At 36.9% G+C, this 25493-nt stretch overlaps 1 protein-coding gene across 3 annotated transcripts in view; it reads left to right on the top strand.

Annotated features, from left to right (window-relative positions):
• LOC131074369 (uncharacterized) overlaps positions 1–25493 on the top strand; it is a 133821-nt gene that overhangs the window by 14007 nt on the left and 94321 nt on the right. For all 3 annotated transcript variants that reach the window (XM_058010972.2, XM_058010973.2, XM_058010974.2), the window contains exons 5-7: positions 3386–3473; positions 16787–16878; positions 16975–17079. In XM_058010972.2, the coding sequence (XP_057866955.2) occupies positions 3386–3473; positions 16787–16878; positions 16975–17079 (285 nt within the window). The remainder of the gene's footprint in view (positions 1–3385; positions 3474–16786; positions 16879–16974; positions 17080–25493) is intronic.

Here is a 25493-nt window from a genome sequence, read left to right as displayed (position 1 = left end):
AGTTGGTGCGATTTTTTCACACGGTGCGCTTTTTTAAATTGCGAGTTCTCTATTTGCGATTTATAGGGCATCTGATTTTTTTTTTTTGGGCGGCGGCACGATTGTTGTTTTTTTTTCTGGCCGTGTTGTGTGTGTGTTTTTGGCCTGGGGCCTAACTTTCTTCCCGCACATTTGTGTTTTGTGGCCACAATTTTCTTTTGTTGTGTGCGTTTGTTATGCCCTTTGCACAACCTCCTCTCGCATTGTGTTTTCCATACAATTTTTTGTTTGGGCCGCATGTTTGAAGTCGTGAATTCTACAAAAATTGAATGACCTATGACCTGCTACTTGCCACGGATTTGGTGACTTCTTTTTTGGGCGTTTTTTTTTTGCGACTGCCACGATGACTTTTGTGATTGCGATTTTCTGGGAAGACAAGCAACTTTGTGGCCATGGTTTTTATAGTTTTTCGATAAAACAATGTTTTTTTTTCATTTCAACATCATGGAGGGTTTTTATAATTTTTTCTCCCAAAAAAAATTATTTGTTGGGTTTTCATAATTTTTCCTCAAAAATTACCTAATGGGTTTTTATAATTTTTGTCCTTAAAATTATTTGTGGCTTTTTTATAAGTTTTTGTCTTTACAAAGTTATTTGTGAGGTTTATAATTTTTTGTCCTAAAAAAATTATTTGTGGGGTTTGTTGTAGTTTATTTTGGATTGCACTTGGAGTTGCTGGGGTAAACATTTGCAACCGTGATATCTTGCAGTTTGTTTTGGAGTGCTGGGGTGAACATCTGCAATCGTGATATCTTGCAGTTTGTTTTGGAGTTGCTCGAGTGAACAATGCTCAGTGCTAGTCTGCAAAAGTTTTTGCGGTTTTTGCTAAAATCGTGTTTGTTGCTCTTTGGAGGGTTTGTTGATTTTTTCTCAAGATCGTGGTTTTAGATTTTTTTCGGCCCAGGTAATTCATGTGTGACAGTTCTCTAATTTGCGTGTGAGGGTTACATCAAGTTGGACGAATTTTGGTACTCTTGGTAACATTTTGCAGATCTTGGGAGGGTCTCCGCAACAGCAAAGTGTTCTGAAGAGAAGGGGAAAAGCCTTATTTGCATTTTTGATCAAAAGACTTGGAGTGTATTTTGTAGGGTAGTTGATAGAATGACCGCTAAGGGAGGGTATTAGAATATTTAATTGTTTAATTGTTATTTTTAGCTGTGTGTGTTTATTAATGGTCATTTGGTTATATTTTTTAGAGTTAGTTATATTTTTAGAGAGTTCTTTATTTGGTTGTTATATTTTCGTGATACAACTAGGAGATTCTATTTTTAGAGCCAGTTTAACGGTTAGTCCCAATTTGGACAACCGCCTTTGTAACTGCCTATAAAAGGCTTGTTATTCGTTCAATAAAGTACGCAATTTTTTTGGTTTCATTGGCAACTACCCGCCAAACCACTACACAAAACCAAAATGGACAAAAGCAATGTTATGAAATCATAAGTAGCCGAGGAAAATGGAAACAACAACCACAAAAGGAAAGCCAAAACGAGCTAATCCTATCTCCATGGTCAGAACCAAAAATAGCAAGGGAAATTATGGATGCTCTGTGTCATCCTCCCCATCTTTGAAAGATTTTGAACCTCCCGGTTCAAAAGTGTCTGAATTGGAGAACTTAAATAGACTACTATTACAAAAAAACTATCCTTTGGACTTGAAGAATCAATCCATAGTGTTTCCTTTCACCAAATTAGATACTTTTGTAAATTATCACATTTTTTCTTCTTTGGCTTCCAACATCTTGTTAGAACAAATATCCTCCTCTTCTGTCAATTTGTTCCTTTTCTCTTTCCTAGCCCCTTGAAGGTTTAGTAGTCCTCCTTCACTGAAATCATCATTGCTTTTTGCATCACTCCTACCAGCTCCTAGTACACCTGCACACAAATCATTTAAAACAGAAATAAAGTTAAGGGAATAAATATTTCCCATAATTATTTTTTCCTTATCTGCATTATGCCATTTAGGCATGCTTTCCATTTCATATTTTGTGGGGTGGACTATTTCTTAGCTCAGTGTGATGTGGTTCGCAAGTCAAATCCTTTTGGACATTGTCCTTTATGCCATAACTGAACATATCTCTTCTCTCTCCCTCAATCATCCTTGTTCCCTCCTCTTATAGAAGTGCTGATCTTTTATTCCTTTTTCATCGCTAATTGGATTCTCTAAATATTCTTCTAGTTGTTTTTGACAACTTGTGTTCTCTAAAAACATTAAATCTTCATCACATATGGAGCTGCCGAAGACCTTTGTCTTTGTTGCAGCTTCCTCTCCAACATTTTGGGTCTCCTCTTGTGATTGGCTGCATTCATTTCCATTGTAGTCTTCCAACTCTTCTCTTTTTGCATTGTAATCTTCAATGCCTTCCCCTTCTCTAGGGCAACACAACTCAAATAACCCAGAACAGAAATGACTAGAGCAAAATCAGATGTTGGAATCCTTGAACAAAGTAGATATAATATTTATCATTTCCTTGAACCATTGACAAAAAAATACAGATAAAAAGTGAGAGAAAAACATCTCCAGAACTGTCCCAGTCTCAGTTACCGTTTTCACGCCTCTAATCTTATTACCACCTCCCCCTATTCCCAGACCCCTCTTTAAACAAAAAATATTCTCCTAAAAATAGCTCACCAGTCATGCCGGCAACTACCCGCCAGACCACTACACAAAACCAAAACAGCGGTTACAAAATCATAAGTAGCTTAGCAAATTGGAAACAGCAACCACAAAAGGAAAGCTAAAAATAGCTAATCCTCATCTCCATGGTCAGAACCAAAAACAGCAAGGGAAATTATGGATGTTCCACATCATAGACATCATTAGATCTTGTATTGACTTGTTCCTTGTAGTTGATGAGGTGCTGATCCTTCTTTTTTGCATACCTTTTGATGCAAATTAATGCTAGCTTTTGCTGCAAGCTAAATTCTGCATCAGCTTTATCCTCTTTGGCTTTGGGTCTGATTTTATTTTGTTTTTCGTAATATTTTTAATACATGAAGTTGACTTCTCTCTCATGTTTAGAGAATTTCCGCTTTAGCTTGACCTTCCTTTCCTTGCCCCCATAATTATAATCTTTTTGATGTTCTTCTTTTAGCCTGAAGCCACTTTTTTCTTTTAGGGAAGTAGATGTTTGATTTTGTCTTGCTATTGTAATTGGCTGTACTGGTGAATCCCATTCACCTACTTTGGTCATCTGTGAACATCAATATGATTTCTTTCTTTCTTTATTGCAAGTCTCTTATATAATATTTTGGTTTTTAGGCCATTTCAATGTATTTTTAAAAGCATTTATCACCTATAATATTCTGTTTGTATTTTAAAGTATTTTCTTTTTCTGTTTTTCTTGCAGGTCTTTAGAAATAAACTAGAATTTTTTGCTGCTGCAAAGGTTGCTTCTTCTTTCCCACAAGTTGATATGCCAGAAATAGCCTTTGCAGGTAAACCTCTGATAGAGAAGTAGTTTATTTCACATTCTCGCTACAATTTGTGTGTAAATAACCAGCCTTTTCCAACCATTGGATTAGATTGTTCTAAATACTTCACATCTGTAAGCATCTCTACCTTTATTAAAATAAAATAGAAATTTGTGCTTGTTAAAAACAGGCACTTTGGAGCCATTGTTAAAAACAGGCACAGATTTATGCTTAATTTTAGAATGAGGTTAATGTATGCCATCAGGACTTTTTATTATTTTAGGACCTTTTTTAAAGGCCTAGTAATAACAAACATCAAAATCAAATTCTTTATTCTGAATAGTGCAAATTGTGTATTGAAATTGTCTAGGATTTATACATCAAAAGCATGTGCATTCAACAACGTTAGTCTGAGCTGTGGAAACATCTTTTCGTTTCCTCTGTTTTGTCTTGTGCTACTTACATTCATTAAGTTTGACTGCTTTTAAGTTAGTTGAATTAGTTTGCGTAAGGTTATCAGTTTCTTGTTCTAGTTTGTAATGTTTTTAGATCTACCTAATACAAAAGATGTTTTGAAAAGATGGTAATTTTGATAAGTTTTATAAGAGAAGAATCTAATCAGCACGATGTAAATGGTTGAATTGCTGAGAAAGGATATGCGAGGCTAAGATAACAATCTTGGAAGAGTCACAAAGGTTCAATGCAAAATTATAGAAAATTGACAAAAACCGTTTTAGCTATGTCTAAGTTTAATTCCAAGTGTATGTCACATGTAACAGAATTCATAGTGATCTAGGAAGTGTTGTTGTACGTTTTATCATTCACCAAACATTAGAATAAAATATCCAAGGATACTCTATCCTCTCCTGAACAAAATCACTACTTATGCCAAGATTGCGAGAAAGACCACAAGGTGACTCCAAGGTCTATATGTGCGAACGGGCGACTTTATGTGGGATAGCTTCCTTCGTTATGTTGAGACATGGACCAGCTAGGACTCTAACCTAGGACCTTCCATACACTGCTGGAGTGCTCTACCACTGAGCTACTGGCCCCCCTTGGACCAGTCCATCGTTGGTCCGAGTGTGGCTTATTTCCAACACCAACACCCCCCTTAAGTCACACCTCTCGTGTGCTTGGGGCTTCTAGCTAAGACCTGGCTCTGATACCATGTTGAGACATGGACCAGCTAGGACTCGAACCTAGGACCTTCCATACGCTGCTGGAGTGCTTTACCACTGAGCTATTGGCCCCTCTTGGACCAGTCCATTGTTGGTTCGGGTGTGGCTTATTTCAAACACCAACAGGTTATGTATGCTGAAATACAAGGGGGACTTACGCTTGGCTTGTTCAATTCACAATGAAGGTCTAGACAATGAAGCTCTATCGTTTGAGTCTTGGATCATGGACTTCAAGAAAACTTAAAAGGAGATAAGGGTTTAGAAGCTCTAATCTATTCCTAAGAATTCAAGAGACGGTATTGACTAGGTGAAACCAATAACCACGCTTTGTTTTGCCACGCCAGGACAACTACACAATGAGGGTGCAATCTTCAAGGGACATGCTTATGATTTTCACGTCATGAATAACTACCATCAAATCGAACAATATTTATCTAGACATAAGTTAAGCATCCACAAAGTAAGCTTAGACTAACTTTACACAATGAACACAAATCATTTGTTCATCAATAGTATGAGCGGAAGATTCACCATAAATCAATACTTATCAAATCTTGCATTCGTCTAACACACATGAAATAAAATCTAAACTATGATGAGGGATAAGAACCATGCAAACTCCAAAATAAGAGAAGTAATCACCATCAATTTGAACAATGCATTACTTATTACTTTGGCAGTCGCAAACAACAGTTTACTTATCTCAACATGTTTTGCAACATGCTCCCATGTTTTCCAAATGAGGTGCGAGCTCAATTTATAGGCTCCTCAATTACAATTCAATGGCCAAGATTGATTTCGAATCAATGACCGAGATTACAAAATAAAACCCTAAATAGGGTTTGTTACATCTAACTACTTCTCGACCAATGAGAAAATTACATCTGGGGACACTTGTCCTTTTTGCTAAATATAAATCAATAATAAAATAGAAGGTTGTTGCATCGTGGAGTGTGCCTTCTAGAAGCTTATGTGGATAAGTCAGGGTCATTGAACTTGGAACAATCTGGTTGGTTGGAAGATGACAAAGCGCCACCTCAGCATGTTGGATATCCTCCTGTTTGAACTGTATTGATGTTATCCCTTTGGATTTCCTCTTTGAATTCTCCAATTTGTGTCAAGAAATTGTCTAAGTATGAAAATTTGTTTGGAATATTCTTCTTGTCACAATTTGATTCTGATTGAGAGCTTGTCTTTAATTCTTCACGAGATGAAATCCTTCAAGAAGTTGCCCTGATTGCTTCAATAGGTTTGGGATTTTAGATGAAATCCCCCAAGAAGTCCGGAATTTTTTCTATATTTTCACCATGTTTGAGGACTTTTCTTTCCTGATTCCTTGAAATTCCTCTTGGCAAAAACTTCATTTGTGTTTTCCTTGACGAGCCCGCCCCCGTTGTCATCCACAACCTGCAAAAAATAAAGAAAATAAGTTAGAATCCTCATTTTGAACATGAATTTTGAGGTTTTGATGGCTAAGTGAACTTTGATTTCAAAATTCTCCAACACTTAAAGTTTTTGATAGGTTGCCAACACTTGGGAATCTAGAAAATTTAAGAAAAATTTCAAAATTTTGACTGATTTGAAGACTTTTGGGACTGAATTTGATCAAAATCAGACTTGAAAATAAATAACCAAGTCTCAAATTCTGCTAAATAGACACCAAAATCAGACTTAAATGACAGAACACGATGGAGAAATGGAAGAAGTTGTGATAATTAAATTCATTCTCCTTGACAATTCCACCAAAACTTGAAAAACCAGGTTGAAAACTTGAAGAATCTGCCTTGGAAAACCTTGTCACCTTCAATAGTTTAGTTTGAAAATCTTCACTTCTTCCTGCAAGTGCCTTAGAAAATTCTTGAATCTGCTCTAAAAGACCTGAAATATTCTTCTCCTTAATTGCTTTGCTCTCCAAGTTCGAACTTTGAAATGAATGAAATGAATGAACAATTCATTAAGTATAAACTCTTAAAGGAAGTTCGAATTCTGCATTTAGAAACACAGTTCATCCATCGTAGATCGAACTTGATTTGTTTCCAATTTGATCCCATACATCGAACTTGGACACACAGTGAATGATGTTGATTTGATTCTCTTGAGAAAGTTTCCAATTTTATTTTAAGTCGAACTCAGTCCTCCAAAAATAACTTCTAACTTCATTTTAAGTTCAATTTAGTCCAGTGTTCCACAGGCGTTGGGGACGGGGGGACGCGTCTTCGAGACGAGGGGACCAAGGGTCTAAATTTGGGGACGACGGGGGGACGGCGGTGGGGTGGTGGTGCTCATATACTTATACATATACATATAGTACTTGAAAAACTAGTTTTGAAAAGATGTATAACAGTATAACAGTATAAGAATTAGATTTCAAATTTTCAAATGAAACTATAGGAAATACCAAGATTACTTAGATTAGTAATACGTAACTAATTGCTAAAAGTAAATAAAATTTGACAAATGAAATTGTCAAATTGGAGATTTCTCATTTCTATCATATGAATATCGAAAAAGGAAAACGAAAATATGAATATCTGATGCCATTGCAAAGTCTATAATAATAAAGATGATTACATGATTCATCATTACAATGAGTAGCCAAATACAAATACGTGTAGCAATAGCATTACAAAAGAGACTAGAGTCAAATACAAAATGACAAAACTGAAAACTCAAAATGTAGCTAATGGAGGCCTCTAATCATCTGCGAACTCCTCCTCACTGGAACTACTGGACTCTTGAGGATCAAGGTCCCTCAAGCTCACACCAACTAGCCTTGCATCTGAAGTGGTAGGATCATCCTCATCAATCTGTGAAGGCTCCTCTGGCTCTACATCCCATCGTGCTGTTGGACTCTCCTTGTACACAAGTGTCTTGCGGTCCATGAGATGCAAAGCACTGTGTACAGCCACGAGCTTCTCTGCTCTCTTAGAGGTAAGTCTGTTCCTCTTAAGAGAGTGGATGAAGCTATATGTAGACCAGTTCCTCTCAGCAGCTGAAGAGCTGGAAACCTGGGATAGCAGACGGATGGCTAGAGTGGTGGTCAAAGATTTCGGGCCATGACAATTCCACCATAAAAGTGGGTCCTCCTGTGCCATGCTGTCTATATCCATCTTTGCCGCATCTGAATAACCTCTAAGAGTGGCAAATCTTCCCCGCTCAGTGCGCATTGTGCCGACATCTCTGGAATCAAACATCTTCTCTATGCACCTAAAGAAACCCGTCTTCCTCATCATCCTGAATTGGTGTCACTCTACCCGGTCTAGCCTTGTACCACTTAGGATTCGAGGCAAAGGCAGCCATATGCAAAGGAGTGTTCAACTTGTCCCATCTACACTGAATGATAGGCTGGATTTGCTCATTGTAGAATGCTAAAGAGGGGTCCTTCACTTGCACAACAACCCTCATTTGGTCAAGCATAGAGTCAATGCACTCATACACCTCTTCAAGGTTAGGTGCATCCCCATCCCCATATCTGATCACCTGGAATACTGGAGAAATGATAGAGATAATGTATTTCGCATCAGTCCAAAACACATCACTCTTCACTATCTCCTTCACCCTTCTCCCCTGCTCTGTCTTGGCCTCAGCCCACCTATTCCACTCATTAGTCATAACCATGAGTTGCAATGCCTCTTGCAACTCAATCATTCTCTCCAAGAGAATGAAATAGGATGCATATCTAGTCTCAACTGGTTTCAAGAACTCCTTCGCGAAGGTCCTGAAGAGTGCATGTGAAGTGTGGTGGTTGCAGATAAACATCTGCACATCTCTTGCATCGGTGACCACTCCTCTAATCTAGTCTATCTTCCCCATGTCCTTGAGTGCATTGTTCATGGCATGCACACAACATGGGGTTCACCAAATGTGTCTATAGGCTGCCTCAATGAGTCTCCCTGCTGCTCTACACACATGGGCTGCATCTGTCACTACTTGGACCACATTTTGTGGCCCAACCTCCTCAATAGCCTCCCTGAGGACCTGAAACTGGAAATCAGCATCTTTACGATGCCCTGTACAATCAACTGCTCTAAGGAAGTATGGGCCCTCTGCACATGTGACCATGACGTTGATGAGTGGACGATGGCTAATGTCCGTCCACCCATCCATAACTATGCTACACCCCGATGCCACCCAACATGCCTTCATCTTCTCCATCAAAATATTGATCTTGGAATAGCATTTATTCAAGATCGAGGTCCTCATTTTCATCTCCCCTCGTGGCACATAAGATGGTCCTCCCTTGGCCACCATAGCTATCATCTCCCTATAATAAGGAGACCGTGTAACATGAAATGGAATGCCATTGGCAAAGAAGAACTTGCCAATGGATTCATCTATCTCATCTCTCAACTGCACATTAAACATATCAGCAATGGGTTTGCTCTGTGGTGTCTGCAACTTACGTTTCCCAGCCCTGGCGGTAGTAGAAGTGGAAGTGGATGGAGATCCAAACATCATTCCTCCTGTCTGCGAAGCATGAGAAGTATGTGGCACATTCTGGTTGCCTTGAAGTGCTGCCCTAGCAGACAAAGTAGTAGGCATTGAAATATTTGTGTCATCTGGAACCCCCCAAAGCCTGTTAAACTCAATTCTGTACTGTATATTTTTGGCTTCCTCCAAAAACTTACAATGTTTCACGCCTTTTCCTCTCCAAAACAGAAAGTGTGCATTCACCCTACTAATGCTACCGAACCATTCTGTGTCACAAATATTGCACTTCCACTTCCTTGTTCCCCCACTTGAATGTGATGTGCCTTGTACTGATATTCGTGAAGCAAACTGTTTTAGAGGAGACTTAGGATCAAAATGACCCCTAGCATATGGTGCCAACAACTTTGAAGGGCAACCTGTACTAGCTGGTGCACTTGCCATAGAACTAGATTGGTCTCCAGGATCAGCCCCATGGTCACCCCCCTCATTTTCAGGTTCATATTCTGAATCATTCTCACTATGAGAATGGATTTCCATGTCATCTTCACTCATGCCTTGGGAGCTCATTGTGAAATTGACACTGCATTTCACAAAATAAAAATAAAAATAAAAATAAAATCAGCCTAGTTTAACAATATATTTTTAAATTTTTTTCCTATTCATCTCAAAATGAGATTTGATGTTGAATAGGGAAAAAAAATCCAAAAATGACATAGAACAATGAAAATCAGAAAATAAAACAAAAAAAAAACAACAAAAAGTTGAAAAACCCTACCTTGTGCTTGAAAAATCTCTCCAAAATGTAGAAGAATCTTCTTCTTCCTCTTCTTCTTGCTTCTTCTAGCTCCTATCACGCTTGCAATCAGCTTTTCTCACCCCTTCAATCAGTCTTCTTCAAGTTTTTCCTCCTCTTCAACTTGCTGGAAAAAAAATCAGTTTTCCAAAATGAGAGTTAAATCTAAAAGAAACATGCTTTTGTGCTGTTTTGGGGGGTTGGGTGGGGCCCACGTCCAATTAGGGTTACCCCTTAACCCCCCCAAAAGGCACATGTTTTTTAAAAAATGGTTTTTTTGGTTTGTTTAGGCGTGGGAAAGTGGGAGATGCCCAGGCGTCTCCCGTCCCTCGCCCAAACGTCTCCACATCTCCACGTCTCCCTGGGAGACGTGGAGACGCGGGGATGTCTCCATGTCCCAGCGTCGATTGGGTGGCAATGGCGGGACGGTGGGGGACGTCGTGTCCCTGTCCCCCCGTCCCCGAGACGTCCTTGACGGGGGGACGTGCCCAAAAAGGGGGGGGACGCGTCCCCGTGGAACACTGATTTAGTCTTTGAGAAAGTTTCTATTTTGATTTTGAGTTGAGTTTAATCACTTGAGAAAGTTCTGATTTTGGTTTCGTGTTCAATCTCAATTCTTGGAGAAAGTGTCTATTTTTGTTTTGAGTTCATGAATCAAACTCATTCCTTCTTTCTCTTCCAAATTTTTGAAACTTTCTAAAATCAATTTCTTTTGTCTTCCAAATCTCAAAGCTTTCTATCTTGATAGCTGGGCGGACATCATTTATCTTCCTCACTGCTGGTGGACTTCATAAAAAGCATTCTCAATGCTAAATCAGATTTCCTTATTTCTTTTCCTTAGCTGTTGATCAGGTTTGTAAGGCAAGGTGGACTTTAGGAGATCTTTTCTCAAGGCAAGGCGGACTTTGACCAAATCATGATGGCGGACTTGCGGAAATATTCCCCTTTGCAACTTAAACTCCACGACTCCTTATCTTTGCCAAGGCGGACTTGGAGAGTTTTCTTCCTTTGTCAAGTCGGACTTCAAGACTTATTTTCCTAGTTGAAGGGCGGACTTCATCAAAACTTTTACCTTCATCACTTCCTTTCACCCATCCAAGGCGTACTTCACAGAAATTTTCCTTTCTAAGGCGGACTTGGACATTTCTTTTCCTCAATGCTGACTTGGCTCCTTCAAGGTTGGGCAAACTTCATAAATTTCTTTCCTCCATCCAAGGCGGACTTCAACAAAACTTCTTCCTTCTCCAAGGCGGACTTGAAGAGATATATTCCTATTTGCAGATTGAATTCCCCTTAGTTGGGCGGAGTTCATCAAAACCTTTCCTTACTCACAGCGGACTTGGAGAAAACTATTCCTCGATGCAAATCAAAGCTTTTCCCAGCCAAGGCGGACTTAGAAGATTCTTTTCTTCATGCCAAAATCAGAAACCACTATTCATTATGATCTCTTCATGAAAATTTTGCCTTTGGTGATTTTAAAATCTGAAAATTTCTCTTCATCATGCCATTGAATCCATTCTTATCTCCACAATTTTAGGAAGTTGATGCCCTTTCGAGTGAATTTTAATTTTGAACAAGAATTTCAATCATTTTTACAAAAATTTCAAGTTATAAGTGCAAACCCTAGACCCCCTTTCCAAAAATAGAAAAAACCAAGATTCCCTAAAAAATAGGAAAAACTTTCTAAAAATAGCCATTCTAGGGATCGTGCTCAAAGTGGCAAAAACAAAACTTCCTAAAAAATAGGAAAAAGCAAAAAGAAAAACTTTCCAAAAATAGAAAGTTGTCCAAAATGATCCAAATCAATTGCATTCTTCGCCCTTCGGGCCCTTTATTCGCAATGGGGCAATGTGTGAAAAGGTCACAATAGGGAGCAGTTTGGATCATCTTGGTGTCAAATCTGAGATTTTTGATTTAAAAAAAAGAAGATATTTTCTTCATTTGTTTGAATTTGTATTTTTAGGGTCCTCTACTACACAATTTACTTTGAGGAGTTTGCTGGGATGACTTAAATGATGGCAGACTTACTTTTGAGGTCAGCAGAACTAGTTCATAATTCAAGCTTGCCTTAACATCAAATATAGTTTCAAAGATTTCAAAGGTAGCCTAGTCATGTCTCTTTTTCAAGCATAAGTCGTTAGGAGCCCCTTGGCCTATTATTTTATTTCTTGTAGGCTATTGGTGTGATGTTAGGGAAATAATTTAACAATTTAACTTAAGTTGTTCTAAAGTAGTTTTATGTTATATTCATAAAAAGTCAATTTATGTTTGATTATTAAAAAATTTATCTCAAAATGAGGGATCATAAAGTGTCACTGGGACTACAGTCCAAAGTAATGTTTATTAAAAATACTTTCTACACACTTTAAAGATGTCCAAATGTGAATTTGGCAAAATATCTTTAGTTTATTTAGGCTATATTGTAGGGGGTGGTGAATTGAGAATTGATCCCTCTAAAGTTGAAGCCATCAAAAAATGGCCTAAGCTTAATAATGTTGCTGAAGTTAGGAGCTTCCTAGGAGCAGTTCAGTATTGGAGGAAGTTCATTGCTAACTTTTCATTTATTGCATCTCCTTTACATGCTTTGACAAGTACTAAGTAGGTCTTTCAGTGGGGAGGCAAACAACAAAAAGCCTTTGAATCTTTGAAAGAGAAAATCAGTACAACCCTAGTTCTGGCATTGCTAGATTTCCAACAACCATTGGAGATTGAAACTGATGCAAGTGATTACGCCATGGGGTCAATGTTAATACAAAGAAGAAAACCAATTTGTTATCATTCTGAGACCTTTAGTGATGCATTAAGAAATTGTCCTACTTATGACAAAGAATTGTATGCTTTGGTTTAGAGTGTGAAGAAGTGGAAACACAATCTGATGGGCAAAGAGACAATCATTCATATTGATCATCAGCCTTTGCAATATCTTCAATCACAATTCAAGCTATAGCAATCACGACATTTTTGGTGGATGGGATTCTCGCAACAATTCCATTTGGTCGTTAGGTGTAAGAAAGGTATACAAAACAAAGTTGCTGATATGTTATCAAGACCTTCTATTAATGCATCAATTATTCTATAGCATAGTTCTTTAGCTCATGAAAGTTATATCGAACAATATGCTAGAGATGAAGATTTCAAGAATTTATATGGAAAACTAATCCATGGTACTCGTGTAGAAGAATTAGACTATCATGTTCATGACAAGCTGCTATATTATCTTGGTAAGTTGTGTATTCCAAGGGATGAAAGAGCATATGTAATTAGAGAAGCACATACTTCTCTCATTTCTGGTCATTTTGGTGTAGGCAAAACAATAGCTCAATTGCAATGTTATTGTTATTGGCCTTAGATGAAATGGAATTGTGTCCAAATATGTAAAGGGATCTGTCATGTGTGCTACAAGCAAACCCAGTAATAGAAAATTAGGTTTGTACATGCCCCTTCCAATACCTTCTCATCCATGGGAAAGTGTATCTATGGATTTTGTAGGAGGTCTACCTATGTGTAGAAAGGGACATGATTACTTGTATGTGGTAGTGGATAGATTTAGGAAAATGTGTCTTGATGCCTTGTACGAAGTAGATCATAGGAGAGAAGACTACACATATATTCTTTCAGAATGTTTGGGTTCATTTTGGTTTGCTCACATCCATTGTATCTGATCAAGTCTTTTGCTTCCTTGGGGAGTTTTGGTCAACTTTGTGGAGATTAATAAACACCAAGCTTCAAAAAAGCACTTCTTTTCATCCACAGGCTGATGGACATACATATCTACTCTGAGGATATTGTAGCAAGCATCCTAAGCTTTGGGATGAACGATTGCATTATGTACATCATGCCTACAACTGTTCTATACATTCTTCTACACAGAGGTCTCCCTTTGAGACACGTTTTGGTTATTTGCCTAAGTCTTCTTCAGATTTCATTTTTGGGCCAGATTCAGTGGCAAATGGACATAGTGATGCAGACAAAGCCATAAAGTTCATCCAGAAGATCCAATTGGTTCATGAAGTTGTGTAGGAACAATTGAAGAAGAGCCAAGCCAAGATTGGTGAGAATACCTTCCAGTTAAATTTACATCCATATATGCAAATGTATTTAGTTGTAAATGTTGAAAACTTGAAACTCTATGAACCTACTATGATTATGGATCTATGAGAGAATGTTTCAGTTCCTTAAGTCAATGATTTTGCTCTTGAGCATCTTGATGAGTTGCAGGAAGATGTTATTCTTGACAGAAGAATTAGGACCTCGCAAAGAGGTGATGTGGAATATCTTCGTGTGGGTCTCAAAGGAATGCATCCAAGTAAAACACAATGGATGGAAACTGAAAGAGTGAGGGAGTTGTACCCTCGATTGCTGAATAAAGTAAAACGTTTCGTTGTCCAAAAGCTTCTTAGTGCGGAGGATTGATCCAGGAAGATTCCCCACAACTGATCCAAATTGATGGTGTCAAAAATAATGGTTTCAAAAGTTTATAAAAGTCAATTATGTTGTAGGGCTTGTCAAGAGCTTTTTGACGCATTTTGAACAGACTCGTACGGATGTCGTATGCAAGAGTTATGGCCTTAGGAAGTTTAAGGCAAGACAAGGGTACATTGATATGTGGCTCATTCACAGGTTGACACGTGGCATGATGAGGATGACATGTGGCATGGGCAAAAATTACACATGGCATAGTTGAGGTTGACAAACGACACGATGTAATGTTGACACGTGGTAGTACATGGACCAATTAGAAGCTACCACATGGACTAATCAGAAGTCACCACATGGACCAATCAAGAGCTACCAAATAGACGAATCAGCAAGTTAGTTTGCAGCGGATTTAGTAGAATTCGAACACAGAATCTCTACAAAATGAACTATTTATCTTATTAATCTAGATAGAAATAAATTTTATTTACCTAAGATAGAAATTCATCTATTTTTAAACAAAGAGGAATTCATGGGATTTGATCCCATGACCTGCGCTGTACAATTCAAGTGCTTTGAACAAAACACCACGTGCTTCAATGTAAATGCTTTGTGGATAACGTCTTATATAAAGGCAATCTTACCCAGCGGAGTGAGTGGGATTTGAACTCTGATCTCCCATGCAAAATATCAACACCTTAACCAATGTGCCACATGCCTTAATGATGTTTCAAAATGATTGCATTGTATCTAAACTAATGCTATCTGAATAGATTGCAGGGGTTTTGAACCCTGATCCTTTGGGGCAAAATGTTATCCTCTTCACAAACACGCCACATACCTTGGAAACATTATAAAAGGCAGGGAATTGTATTCAAAGAGGACATGACCCAATATTGGGAAAAGGGACAAGAAAACTATGTTCATTGTTGCGGGAAGATATTTTTATAGATCATGAGATCACTATTGCCTTCCTAGAAGAACATCATAGATACTTTTTGCAGATTGAAGTCATTTTGATGTAATTACTAATTATCATCATTTTTTATGGATTGGTTCCTCATTTGAAGTGGACTTAGAGACATAGCCCAAGAAGGGGTGAACTCTGTTAACATCTGCTATGTAATTGTCTATATTTTATTGCTGTTCTTTTCTCAAATTTGGTCATTTAAATTTCTTATTGAATTTTATTAATTCAATAAAGTAGTTATAAAAATTGAAAAACAATATTTAAATTGTTGGAATTCAATTAAGTGTAATATAGTATTTATTTTTTCACTAATTTTGGATCACTTGTTGAAGATGGATTTGTGATGTTGCAGTATGTCCCAACTAAGGATCTGACTGCAAGTGCAGACATTCTAACCAATTCTCTGAGCCCGGACAAGTTTGTAAAATTTAGGGGGCAACTTGGTGTAGCAAGTAGAATGACCATCAAGGGAGGGTGTGAAAGTAATATTGTTATATTTAGCTGTTTCCTTTGTTTGTTTCAGTTATCGATTGTTTCTGTTATGGAAAGATGTTGTAACAATCTCTATTTAAGGAGTTTCCTCTCCTTGTAAATTAATTAATTACCATTTCGAAATTATGATGTTAGATGGGTATGTATGCTATAACTTATTTGGTATATGTCATTGAGGAATGCAAATCGCCTATGCATCTTTTTCTATGTCTCTTACGCATTAGTTCTGAGCTAATATAATTTCTACTTAGCAAAATGCAAAATCTATTTTTAGAATTTCATAACTACGTGAAACACTTTTCAGATAGATTTGCTGATCATCTGGTGAAATTGTACATCATGAAAATTCATAGATTCTGGCTTGATTGTTTTTGTCATTATGACATTAGCTACCTTTGCTTGACAATTCTGACACTTAGCCTTTTGATGATAAGTTGACAACACTAATTATTTTAATGTGATGAAAGAAATTCAACGCCATAAATTTCAACATGCAAATCTAGTTTTGAAAATCTTCTACTTTTGCAAGGATTGATTGCTCTTAACACATTTTTAGAGTGGTTGGAGCTGTTATTTTTAGATGCAGAGAATGTCAATTTTCTTTTTTGTATTTGATCTGTTGGGTTGACCTTTGTTGATTGTATTTTTCATAAAAGTGACGCTTTTGACACTAAAGGATGATGATTTATGTAATCCTTTATAATCACATGGGTTGTGCCTAATTATGTTATAGTTATTGAAACAAGCATTGGTTTAATTACGTCTATTTTATTCTGGCTTCAATTATTGTATAGCTGGGTGGTAGAGCAGGTACAAAAGAATATGATTTGTTTTACTCTAATGTGACAAATATATCCTGAACTGTACTTTTGAGACCTTGCCTTTGTATTAAGATTAATTTGAATTTTGTCTTATTGCTTCATTGTTTATTTTCTTAAAGATATTAATATTTTTAACAATTTTATTGTGGCTTTGAATGCCACCGAGAAATTTTAACAAGTTAATTTATGATAGAAACACAAAGAGAATAAGTTCTTTCTTTTGGTTTGTTTAGGAAGGTCAAATGTGGGTAAATCCTCCTTGCTGAATGCTCTAACCAGGCAATGGGGTGTTGTGAGAACATCAGATAAACCTGGTCTGACTCAGGTACATGGAGCCTTTTACTATGGTTAATGCACTACTGAATACTGAGTTTGCTTTTAGTTGATATCATTTGTTCATTTAAGGTACTGGTTATTACAGACTATCAATTTTTTTAATCTTGGATCCAAGCTGTGCTTGGTTGATTTACCTGGATATGGATTTGCATATGCAAAAGAAGAAGTCAAAGAATCTTGGGAGGAGCTGGTAAGTATTCGTATTGGACTGCTATGTATTTGTAGAAGAGAACCATTTTGCATCATTTGTATAAAATTCCTACATCATATTGGGCTGCAGTGTATTTGTAGAAGAGAACCATTTTGCATCATTTATAGAAACTTCCTACATCTCTATTTATTGAAAAGTTGATCAGAATTGGAACATACATATATATGTGTCTCTTGTAGTGATAAACTGGTACAAACCAGGTTAATATAAATGATGAACTTAAAATATTTAGGTGGTGTATCCTGAGATATGTAACTCAGTTTCTTGGTCTATATGATTGCAAATAATTAGAGTAGCAATATATGATTTACAGTTAGGTGAATGTTTGCCCATCTATCCACTTTATTTGTAATTGAAGGACAGTGGATGGAAAAAGACAAGAGGTTTATGTTGTAATGTTACATTACTAACTCAAGATACTCTCAATACACTCCAGTGATCCAGCCAAACACATTTTCATGGTTTGCAGTTTTTATTAGATATAATATAATATTAGGCTATACTTTGTACACAAGCATTTTTTTTTTTTTTTTTTGAGATTAAAAAGTTGAGGCTATCTATTGGGGCCCCACCATTCAAATAAAGAACATTATAGTATACTTATAACAAAAAGTCCCTAAAAAAACCATAACCGATCAAGATTATACAAACATCCACCACCCAAAAAAAGAGCCAAGATCAAACAATGCAGCTTACAACTATTGCTGCACCTAGTCGTGACACTAATACCACCAGTGTCAGGAAACACCCCAAGGACCTACACTTGAATTTACTGTATGACCTGACACTAGAACTTCCTCCACTAGTATTGCATTGGGGAATTGAGTGGCATCATCACCCTTTGATGCCCCTTGTCCGAAGTATGAGTATGTTTGAGTCACTTCCCTACCTTGGCTAGAATATTTGACTTTTTCATACTATCTTACCCTTCTTTTGTTCCCTAGTTCCTTGTTAGTATTGAAAATCTTGATTCCTAGTTTCTCACTCCCATGTTGTTTATGGACACAAACTTTTTCTTCCTTGTATGTTTGGGATTGTCAACCCTTGATCCCCACTCCCTTCAACCATTCATTCTTCTAGCTTTCTCTTTTGCAAATGCTTGCTGTTCAAACCGAGGAATTCCCCAATCATTAGGGCTGATTAGGGTGCCATTCATGGGCCCAATTCGAATGTAAAATGGCAGGAAACTTTCAAATGACTCTTACCATGAGTGGGCCCACTCCAGGCCTCCAACCTATGTATAAGGCGAGCAATTTAATCAATTTGGATTACCTTTCAACATCCTCTCAACAAACCTAAAATTGTAGAGTCAAGCACTCGTGTTCACTTGCTGGGGATCAAATAGCCTTAGATCTAGAGATAGGTGGACAGGACCCCACTCATTTCTTGAAGTTTGAAGGATCAAATCCCTTTGGATTCTAGAGGATATCTTCATATCTTCACATGGAGGCTGCATTTACGCGTCAAGCTTAGTGGATTTCATTTTTTTTTTGGAATTTTAGTATTCAAAATGTTTTTCTAAATATGTTTTGATATTTGTGATATTTGTTATAAGCAAACAACAAAAGTTGTGTATCTTGTAATCATTGAATTAACTATTTTAATGAAATATTTGGTTCTATCTAAGTATTTTGTATGAATTTTCTGGTTGATTGTTATCGCATTATTCTAGATCTAAGCAATTTATATAAATATTTTAGTGAGGGTCATTACAGTGATATCAAAGCATTGGTCTATTAGCTTCTTGGGAAGACTAAATCATTGATGCTTCCTAGTGAAAGAGAGTAGAAGAAGTTGTAAGTGCGAAATGCAAATAAAGAAGATATGGCAAAAGGGGAAAGAAGAAGAGACAACCCCTCCCATGAGGAGGACATGTTACAAATGTTGCATGCTATAAAAGACTTAAAAAATCTAGTGCCTACTAAAGCATCTCTAGGAGAAGGGACTACATCAGCAACTAATATATTCATGGCTAACTCCATGTCAAAACCATCAAAACCTATGTTTTTTGTTGAAAGAGGCAAAGGAAGAACACGTGCCTGAAGATTCTCCTATAGAGGGGTTTGTCAGACCAAGGTCAATTTCAAGCCTTAAAAAATGCAGTATGTTTTGATAGTTACATAGCCATAATTGATAAGTGATCTTCTAAGAAGAACTCTAGACGACAGTAAAAGCAATGGAAAGATAATGCTGCAACAAAATGTAGGTAAGTTGAATGCTTCCACCTTTGATGGTGCAACAAGATTTTGCTAGGGCTTGGTTGTAGAAATTGCAAACTTATTTTACTCTTAGTCTAATGGAGCTAGACAATGACATTCATTTGCTATATTGCACTTAGAAGGTGTTGGTTATGATTGGTGGCACCATGGTTTGCTCACCCAAAATCATAGCCTTATGAGAACATTTGATGGTTTTGACCATAGGATTTTGGACTGTTTTGAGTCAAAGGATGAGGATGAGTAATTCAGAGAAGTTGTAGGTATCAAACAACACTCAATGGAATGTTATGTTACTGAATTTTAAGGGGCTGCAATGAAAAACATGTCATTTCTGAAAGGAGAACCACTTTTCTATTTGGTCAAGGCTTGCTTGAACCCCTCAAAGGTCTTGTTAAGGCCTTGGCACCCACTTTCCTACAAGTAGCAAACAGAAGAGCTTTAACACTTAAGCTATCTATGCTTAAGAGAAATTTTTTATTTCAATCTAAGGCTCCTCTCCTTTCTGCAACATAAAGGAAACTTTCAGGAAAGGGGATCTTACATCCTTAAAAGATCACATCTCGACCACCTATGACCAAGAGGATAGATGACTACAACCATATGTTGTAGCATGTGATGTTTTAAGCAATGGGATTGGAGCTATCTTGGTATAGAAAGGACGTCCCATAGCATTTGAAAGTAGGAAATTGAAGGAATTAGAAAAATGACCTATGACAAAGAGGTGTTGGCTATCGTGCATGCTTTGACCAAGTTTAGGACAATATTTGATTTAAGAACCATTAAATTTCTGTAGTCCATAGTTTTTTTAAATAGAAAACTATTGTCTTAATTTATGTTGTATGGTCTTTCAATTTGTGTATTCCTTTTAGCGCCGTTTCTTTTGTTTTTGAATTCTTTGTTCTTCCTTGATCAATTTTTTCGCTCTTTTATTCTTTTTTTTTTTGATTGTGAAAAGGCCGTAGCCAAAGAATTTTATTGATATTTAAAACCTAGTACAACCCGGCTCACTAGGGGCACCGATAGGAAAGAGTCAGGCGGAGAAAACCTCCGGTCTTGCCCCATATAAGTACATTTGATACAAGTTTGAGGAGATTTCAGACTCCTCATTCCAAGCCCAATTATTGGCTTATTTGAAGCAATTTAGTACATACAAGTGTGCTCAAAGCACTATCTACATTAACGTTTATCCACAGAGATTGATGTTGCTCTATCCACAACTAAATCTAGATCCGCTAGGCTTCCAATCCTGTTCCCTTTCTCCATCGACCGGGAACCCTTGTACAATTGTGGTCTCCATCAACTCCATTAAGATTTCTAGATTTTGCCCAGTTTTGCCAATTTGATTGCTTCTATGCTTGCGTTAACTGGCATGTTTGTCGCCTGCAGAACACAATGACAAGCAATCTAAACCTTCTCCAATTCCCTTTTAAAGGTTAGCCCACATATATATAATTCCAATACCATAATTCAGACATATAGCATAGATACTGCAAATATCAAACTTAAATCTTTATTTTCGACATAATTCAGTATTAGGTTACCAACAGTACCAACATAATTTGATATCCTCCCAATTTGTAATTAGTAAAGCAATAGACAAAAGACAATAGATTCCATCAAGTTAAAACAAGTAGGCAAATATATTTCAAATCAAAGCTAAGCGAATTGGATTTCTATCGCACCTTAGTAACAAAGGAGAAGCATGTATATCAAGATATTAATATAACTATCCAGCTTAGTTTTTAAATAACTATAGAGAAATCCAAAGATTTCATCATGCCAAGAGCATTATATTGAACATATATCACAGAAAGCTCAAAAACAACATCTATCATCTAAGTACAAAAAACCCAAAACGCTCCCATAACTAACTAGAGCCATAAGTATGATTGTTAGAATATAGTATATACTAAATGTCCATCCTTTGAAAAACCTTTAAGTTCCGAAGCAGTAACCTACTATATCGGCTAAATTAAAATGTCCAAGTTTTCTTAAAGACATAAGCCTTAAAAAATACAAGCTTACTTAAACAAACAAAATGCCTACTATACGACAAATGTGCTTGGGTTAATCCTGCAATAGGCTACGATCCACATAATCACAGTCCGTAGCTTGTGTCTCGACCACGAACGGACTTGCCTCTCCATAATTCTGCGGTCGAGAGCTGCCAGAGGCCCTTCCTCCATCTTTAGGATTACTTTTAATTTTTGCCGCTTTGAGAATAACAGGCGGTAGGACTTGAATCCTCTCTATCGAAATTTCAGGTAAATCCTCCGGGGCACTATAGCCCTCCTTCACCGGGTATTCTACCCACCAGTTGTTATTTGGTGCTTCCTTCAGATGTAGCCATTTGAAGAGAAAGTCCAGGTTTCTTTCGATGCTTTCCCGAAGCAGATTGAAAGCTCCTCTATCCCTAATGACAAGCAAGGGTTGTTTGATAATAATCCTTCCCTCATTCTGGAGCCTTCTTGACCCAGCATTGATGCCATAATCCTCTGGGAAGGGAATTCTCAACTTATCATCCACACTATTTATTGCCCGCTCCAGATTCCCCAGAAATTCATCTTTGAAGACTGCCTTGCTTAACAATACCACCTCCCCTTTACCTACCCCCATCGTAAGAAGGATAGCAACAAATGTGGCCGAAATATCACAATTAACCCTATACCTAAATTCATTATTGATCATCCCCCAGGATAATTTGAACCCCTCTACGGAAGAAATCATCCATGTCTTTCAAGATAACTCCCCATCTCTCAGATTTAATTGCTCCTCTAAAAGCCATCATTCTGTTGTCACTGGCTGAGACCAAACTCAAATTAGATTCCATTTTGCCCTATGTCTCTACCTAGCCCTCACGCCTTAAGGAATGAATTATACTAATTTGGAAAGTTCTAAACAATTAAAAGTTGTTAAGAGCGCTAAACCGCATTACATTGCAAGATGTGGGGCCAACAAGCTACTCTAGCTGACGCAAGCATTAATAAATAACCCATAAATTACCTAGCATTCTACAACTCACCTAGCAAGGTGGGGATAATGTGACTATTATCATTATCATTAATGATGATCTTGTGCTAAGCATGTTTTTCTTATAATGACTACTCATGCAAACATCATTCTTCACAAGTGGCCGGTGAAAAAACATGCTCCAAATAAGATTATATGTATATAAAACTATATATATAAAATGAGAATATATATATATGTAAGAATAAAATATACATAATAAATATATGTATAAAGTATATATACATATAAAACAATAGATTAATCTATAAGATTATATATATATGTATGTATATATATATATATTGTCATTTTATAGACATATATATTGTCATTATATATATATATATATAATGACAATATATATGTATATAAAATGACAATATATATATATATACATATACATATATATAAAATGACATATATATATGTATATAAAATGACAATATATATATATATACATATAAATAATAAGTAAATGTTTATATATGTATATGTATATATATAAAAGTGAAAGAATATATATTTATGTATATCTATCTATCTATCTATCTATCTATCTATATATATAAGGAGTTTATGAATATTGTATATATATAAAATATACATATACCTATTCATATATATATATATATATATGCATGAATATGTAATATTTACCTACAAATATGAAAATATCTATAAGTGCATCTATATCTATAAAGCTCAAAAACTGGAACTTAAGACTGCAGTGATGAAGGGAGGGGAGAGTTTAAATCTCTGACCACCCTACAAATCATAGGTTTGGTCAAGAGGTCTACCTAGCTGTTATCCCCCTGTAGATCAAAGGAACATGGGAGAGTGAATTCCATATTTGTACTATGAGGCTACTATCCATGAGACCCCTGCTATACTATGGAGACACCATTTGCTCCCATGTTTGCTAATTCATCGACTCTAGAGTTGCCCTCCATGAAGATGTGATTGAATATAATCTTCTTGAAGGACTGACCCAAGTATAAAGCTCTACTAAGTAACGTATCCAACCTCCAATTTGGTATGGATCCTTTTCTCAGAGCATTGATCACAATGGCCGAGTCCCCTTCAACAGCTAATTTCTCCACCCCTGACTCTTTACACATTTCTAGTCTTTCCACAAGAGCCATAAGTTTTGCCTTGTTGTTGGTTTTAGTGCCTACTGGTTTTGCCCTTTGAGTCACCTCGATCTCTTCAGAGTTGTGAAGACAACAACCAATGCCCGCCTGTCTTGGGTTACCTCTAGAAGCCCCATCAAAGTTAAGCTTGAACCATCCACCCATGGGTGGTTGCCAAACACAAGTATCTCGACTGCATTTACCTTTCTTAGCCCCTGGCCCAATATGAGGAGGGATTTTCAGCCCAGTCCAACTACCCCTCATCTTATCATCCCAGAAGGACATATTTGTCTCCCCATGCTGCCGCTTCATGACCCTGTTGTTCATAATTTCAATAATGACAGCTTCCATCTTATTAGTTAGTTGTTCCCATCCCAACCTTTTTTCTTTAAAGATTTGCCTATTCTTTTCTTTCCACAATTCCCAAATAACAATAGATGGAGCAATGAACCAAAGACCTCCATACAAGCAATTCAAGTTTCTTACAGACCAAGCTTGGAACATGCTCATAATAGAACTTGGAATTCCCGAACTCCATCCAAGTTTATTATGTAGCCAGTTCCAACATTGATGTGAGAATTCACAGGATATTAATAAGTGGTCCACATTTTCCTCATCCTTTTCACAAATAGGGCACCTACTTGGACCCTCATATCCCTTCTTTCTAAACATGTCAGCAATAAGGATCCTATTTTGTAGTGCTAGCCAAGAGAACAATCCAGCCTTAGGAAGACAATTTTTATCCCAACACAGTTTCAATGGAATATCACATTTTGGTCTCAACTGTTTTCCCATAAGAAGTTTATACCCCTCCTTAGTGTTATAGATCCCCATTTTAGAGCCATCCCACACCAGTTTATCCTGGCCAGGCTGAAAAGTGATAACTCTTGACCCTAGGATTCTGATCAGCTCCTCCTTTTCACTGACCGGGATATCAATGTTATCAAAGGATTTCCACCTCCAACTTTTAGCTATGCCACCCTCCACCTCTTCAATGTAGTTTCTGACATATTTTCCCCACCTTTCTTCCAAGAGGGTTTGGGAATGCTTGAGGTTGGCCATCTTGTTGATTATTGGATATCCACCCCAAGAGTCTGACCAAAACAGGGTATGGTCTCCATTTCGCAGATTCCATGTCAGTTTTTCTGTAATAATGCTTCTACAATCTAACATGAAGTTCCAAATGCGTGATCCTCTTGGGGGGTTAGCAGTTCTGAAGATGCTCATAGAGTTGTTGCTATTCAAGTATTTATGGCAAAGGTTTCTGGCCCATTTAAGGTGGGGGAATTTGTGCATTCTCCATATTAATTTTGCTCCTAAAGCCTTACTCTGTTCTCTAATATTCTTGATTCCAGCCCCACCATCCTCCTTAGGTCTACATACTTTATCCCAAGCCAATAATGCCAATTTCTTTTTATCCCCTGTTCCTTGGCAGAAGAAATTTCTAAGGTGTTTATTTAGCTCCTCCTTTTTAACTACCGGGAGATCAATACATGAGAGTTGGTAAATTGGCATAGCAAAGAGGACTGATTTAATGATGGTAGCCCTACCAGCCGAGGAGAGCCATTTACCCTTCCAAGATTCCGTTTTGTTTTTTATTTTGGTAACTATATGATCCCAAAGTTTTGAAGATTTGCAGCCCTTAGCTAAGGATAATTCCAAAGTTTTTATTCTTATTCCACTTTCCTTCAGTTTTATATTTTCTTTAATGTTCACCTCCAATTCTTTTTATTTATTTATTCAGTCTATATAAACTTTTTGTTTATTGTATATTTAATTTTTAAATTTTCTTTCATTTTGTTTGTTTTTATTTTTTCTCCTTTTTATTTCCTTTGGTTATTTTGGTCAGCTCTCCCTTCTCTCTTTCTTTGTTCCCCATATATACTTGTCTTTCCACAATTTTCTAATCATTTGATTTTTTCTTGAGTTCTGCATTTCCTGATGATGTATTATAGTGTGAAGCAAAATATCGAAGAAATAAATTATTACATGTAGTTTATCCCAAAACCTTTCTACATAAAATAAATTTATT

This window comes from Cryptomeria japonica, chromosome 3 (assembly GCF_030272615.1).
Source record: "Cryptomeria japonica chromosome 3, Sugi_1.0, whole genome shotgun sequence".
Taxonomy (NCBI): domain Eukaryota; kingdom Viridiplantae; phylum Streptophyta; class Pinopsida; order Cupressales; family Cupressaceae; genus Cryptomeria; species Cryptomeria japonica.
Note: the sequence above shows the minus strand (reverse complement) of the source record. Positions and strands in the feature narration are given on the sequence as shown.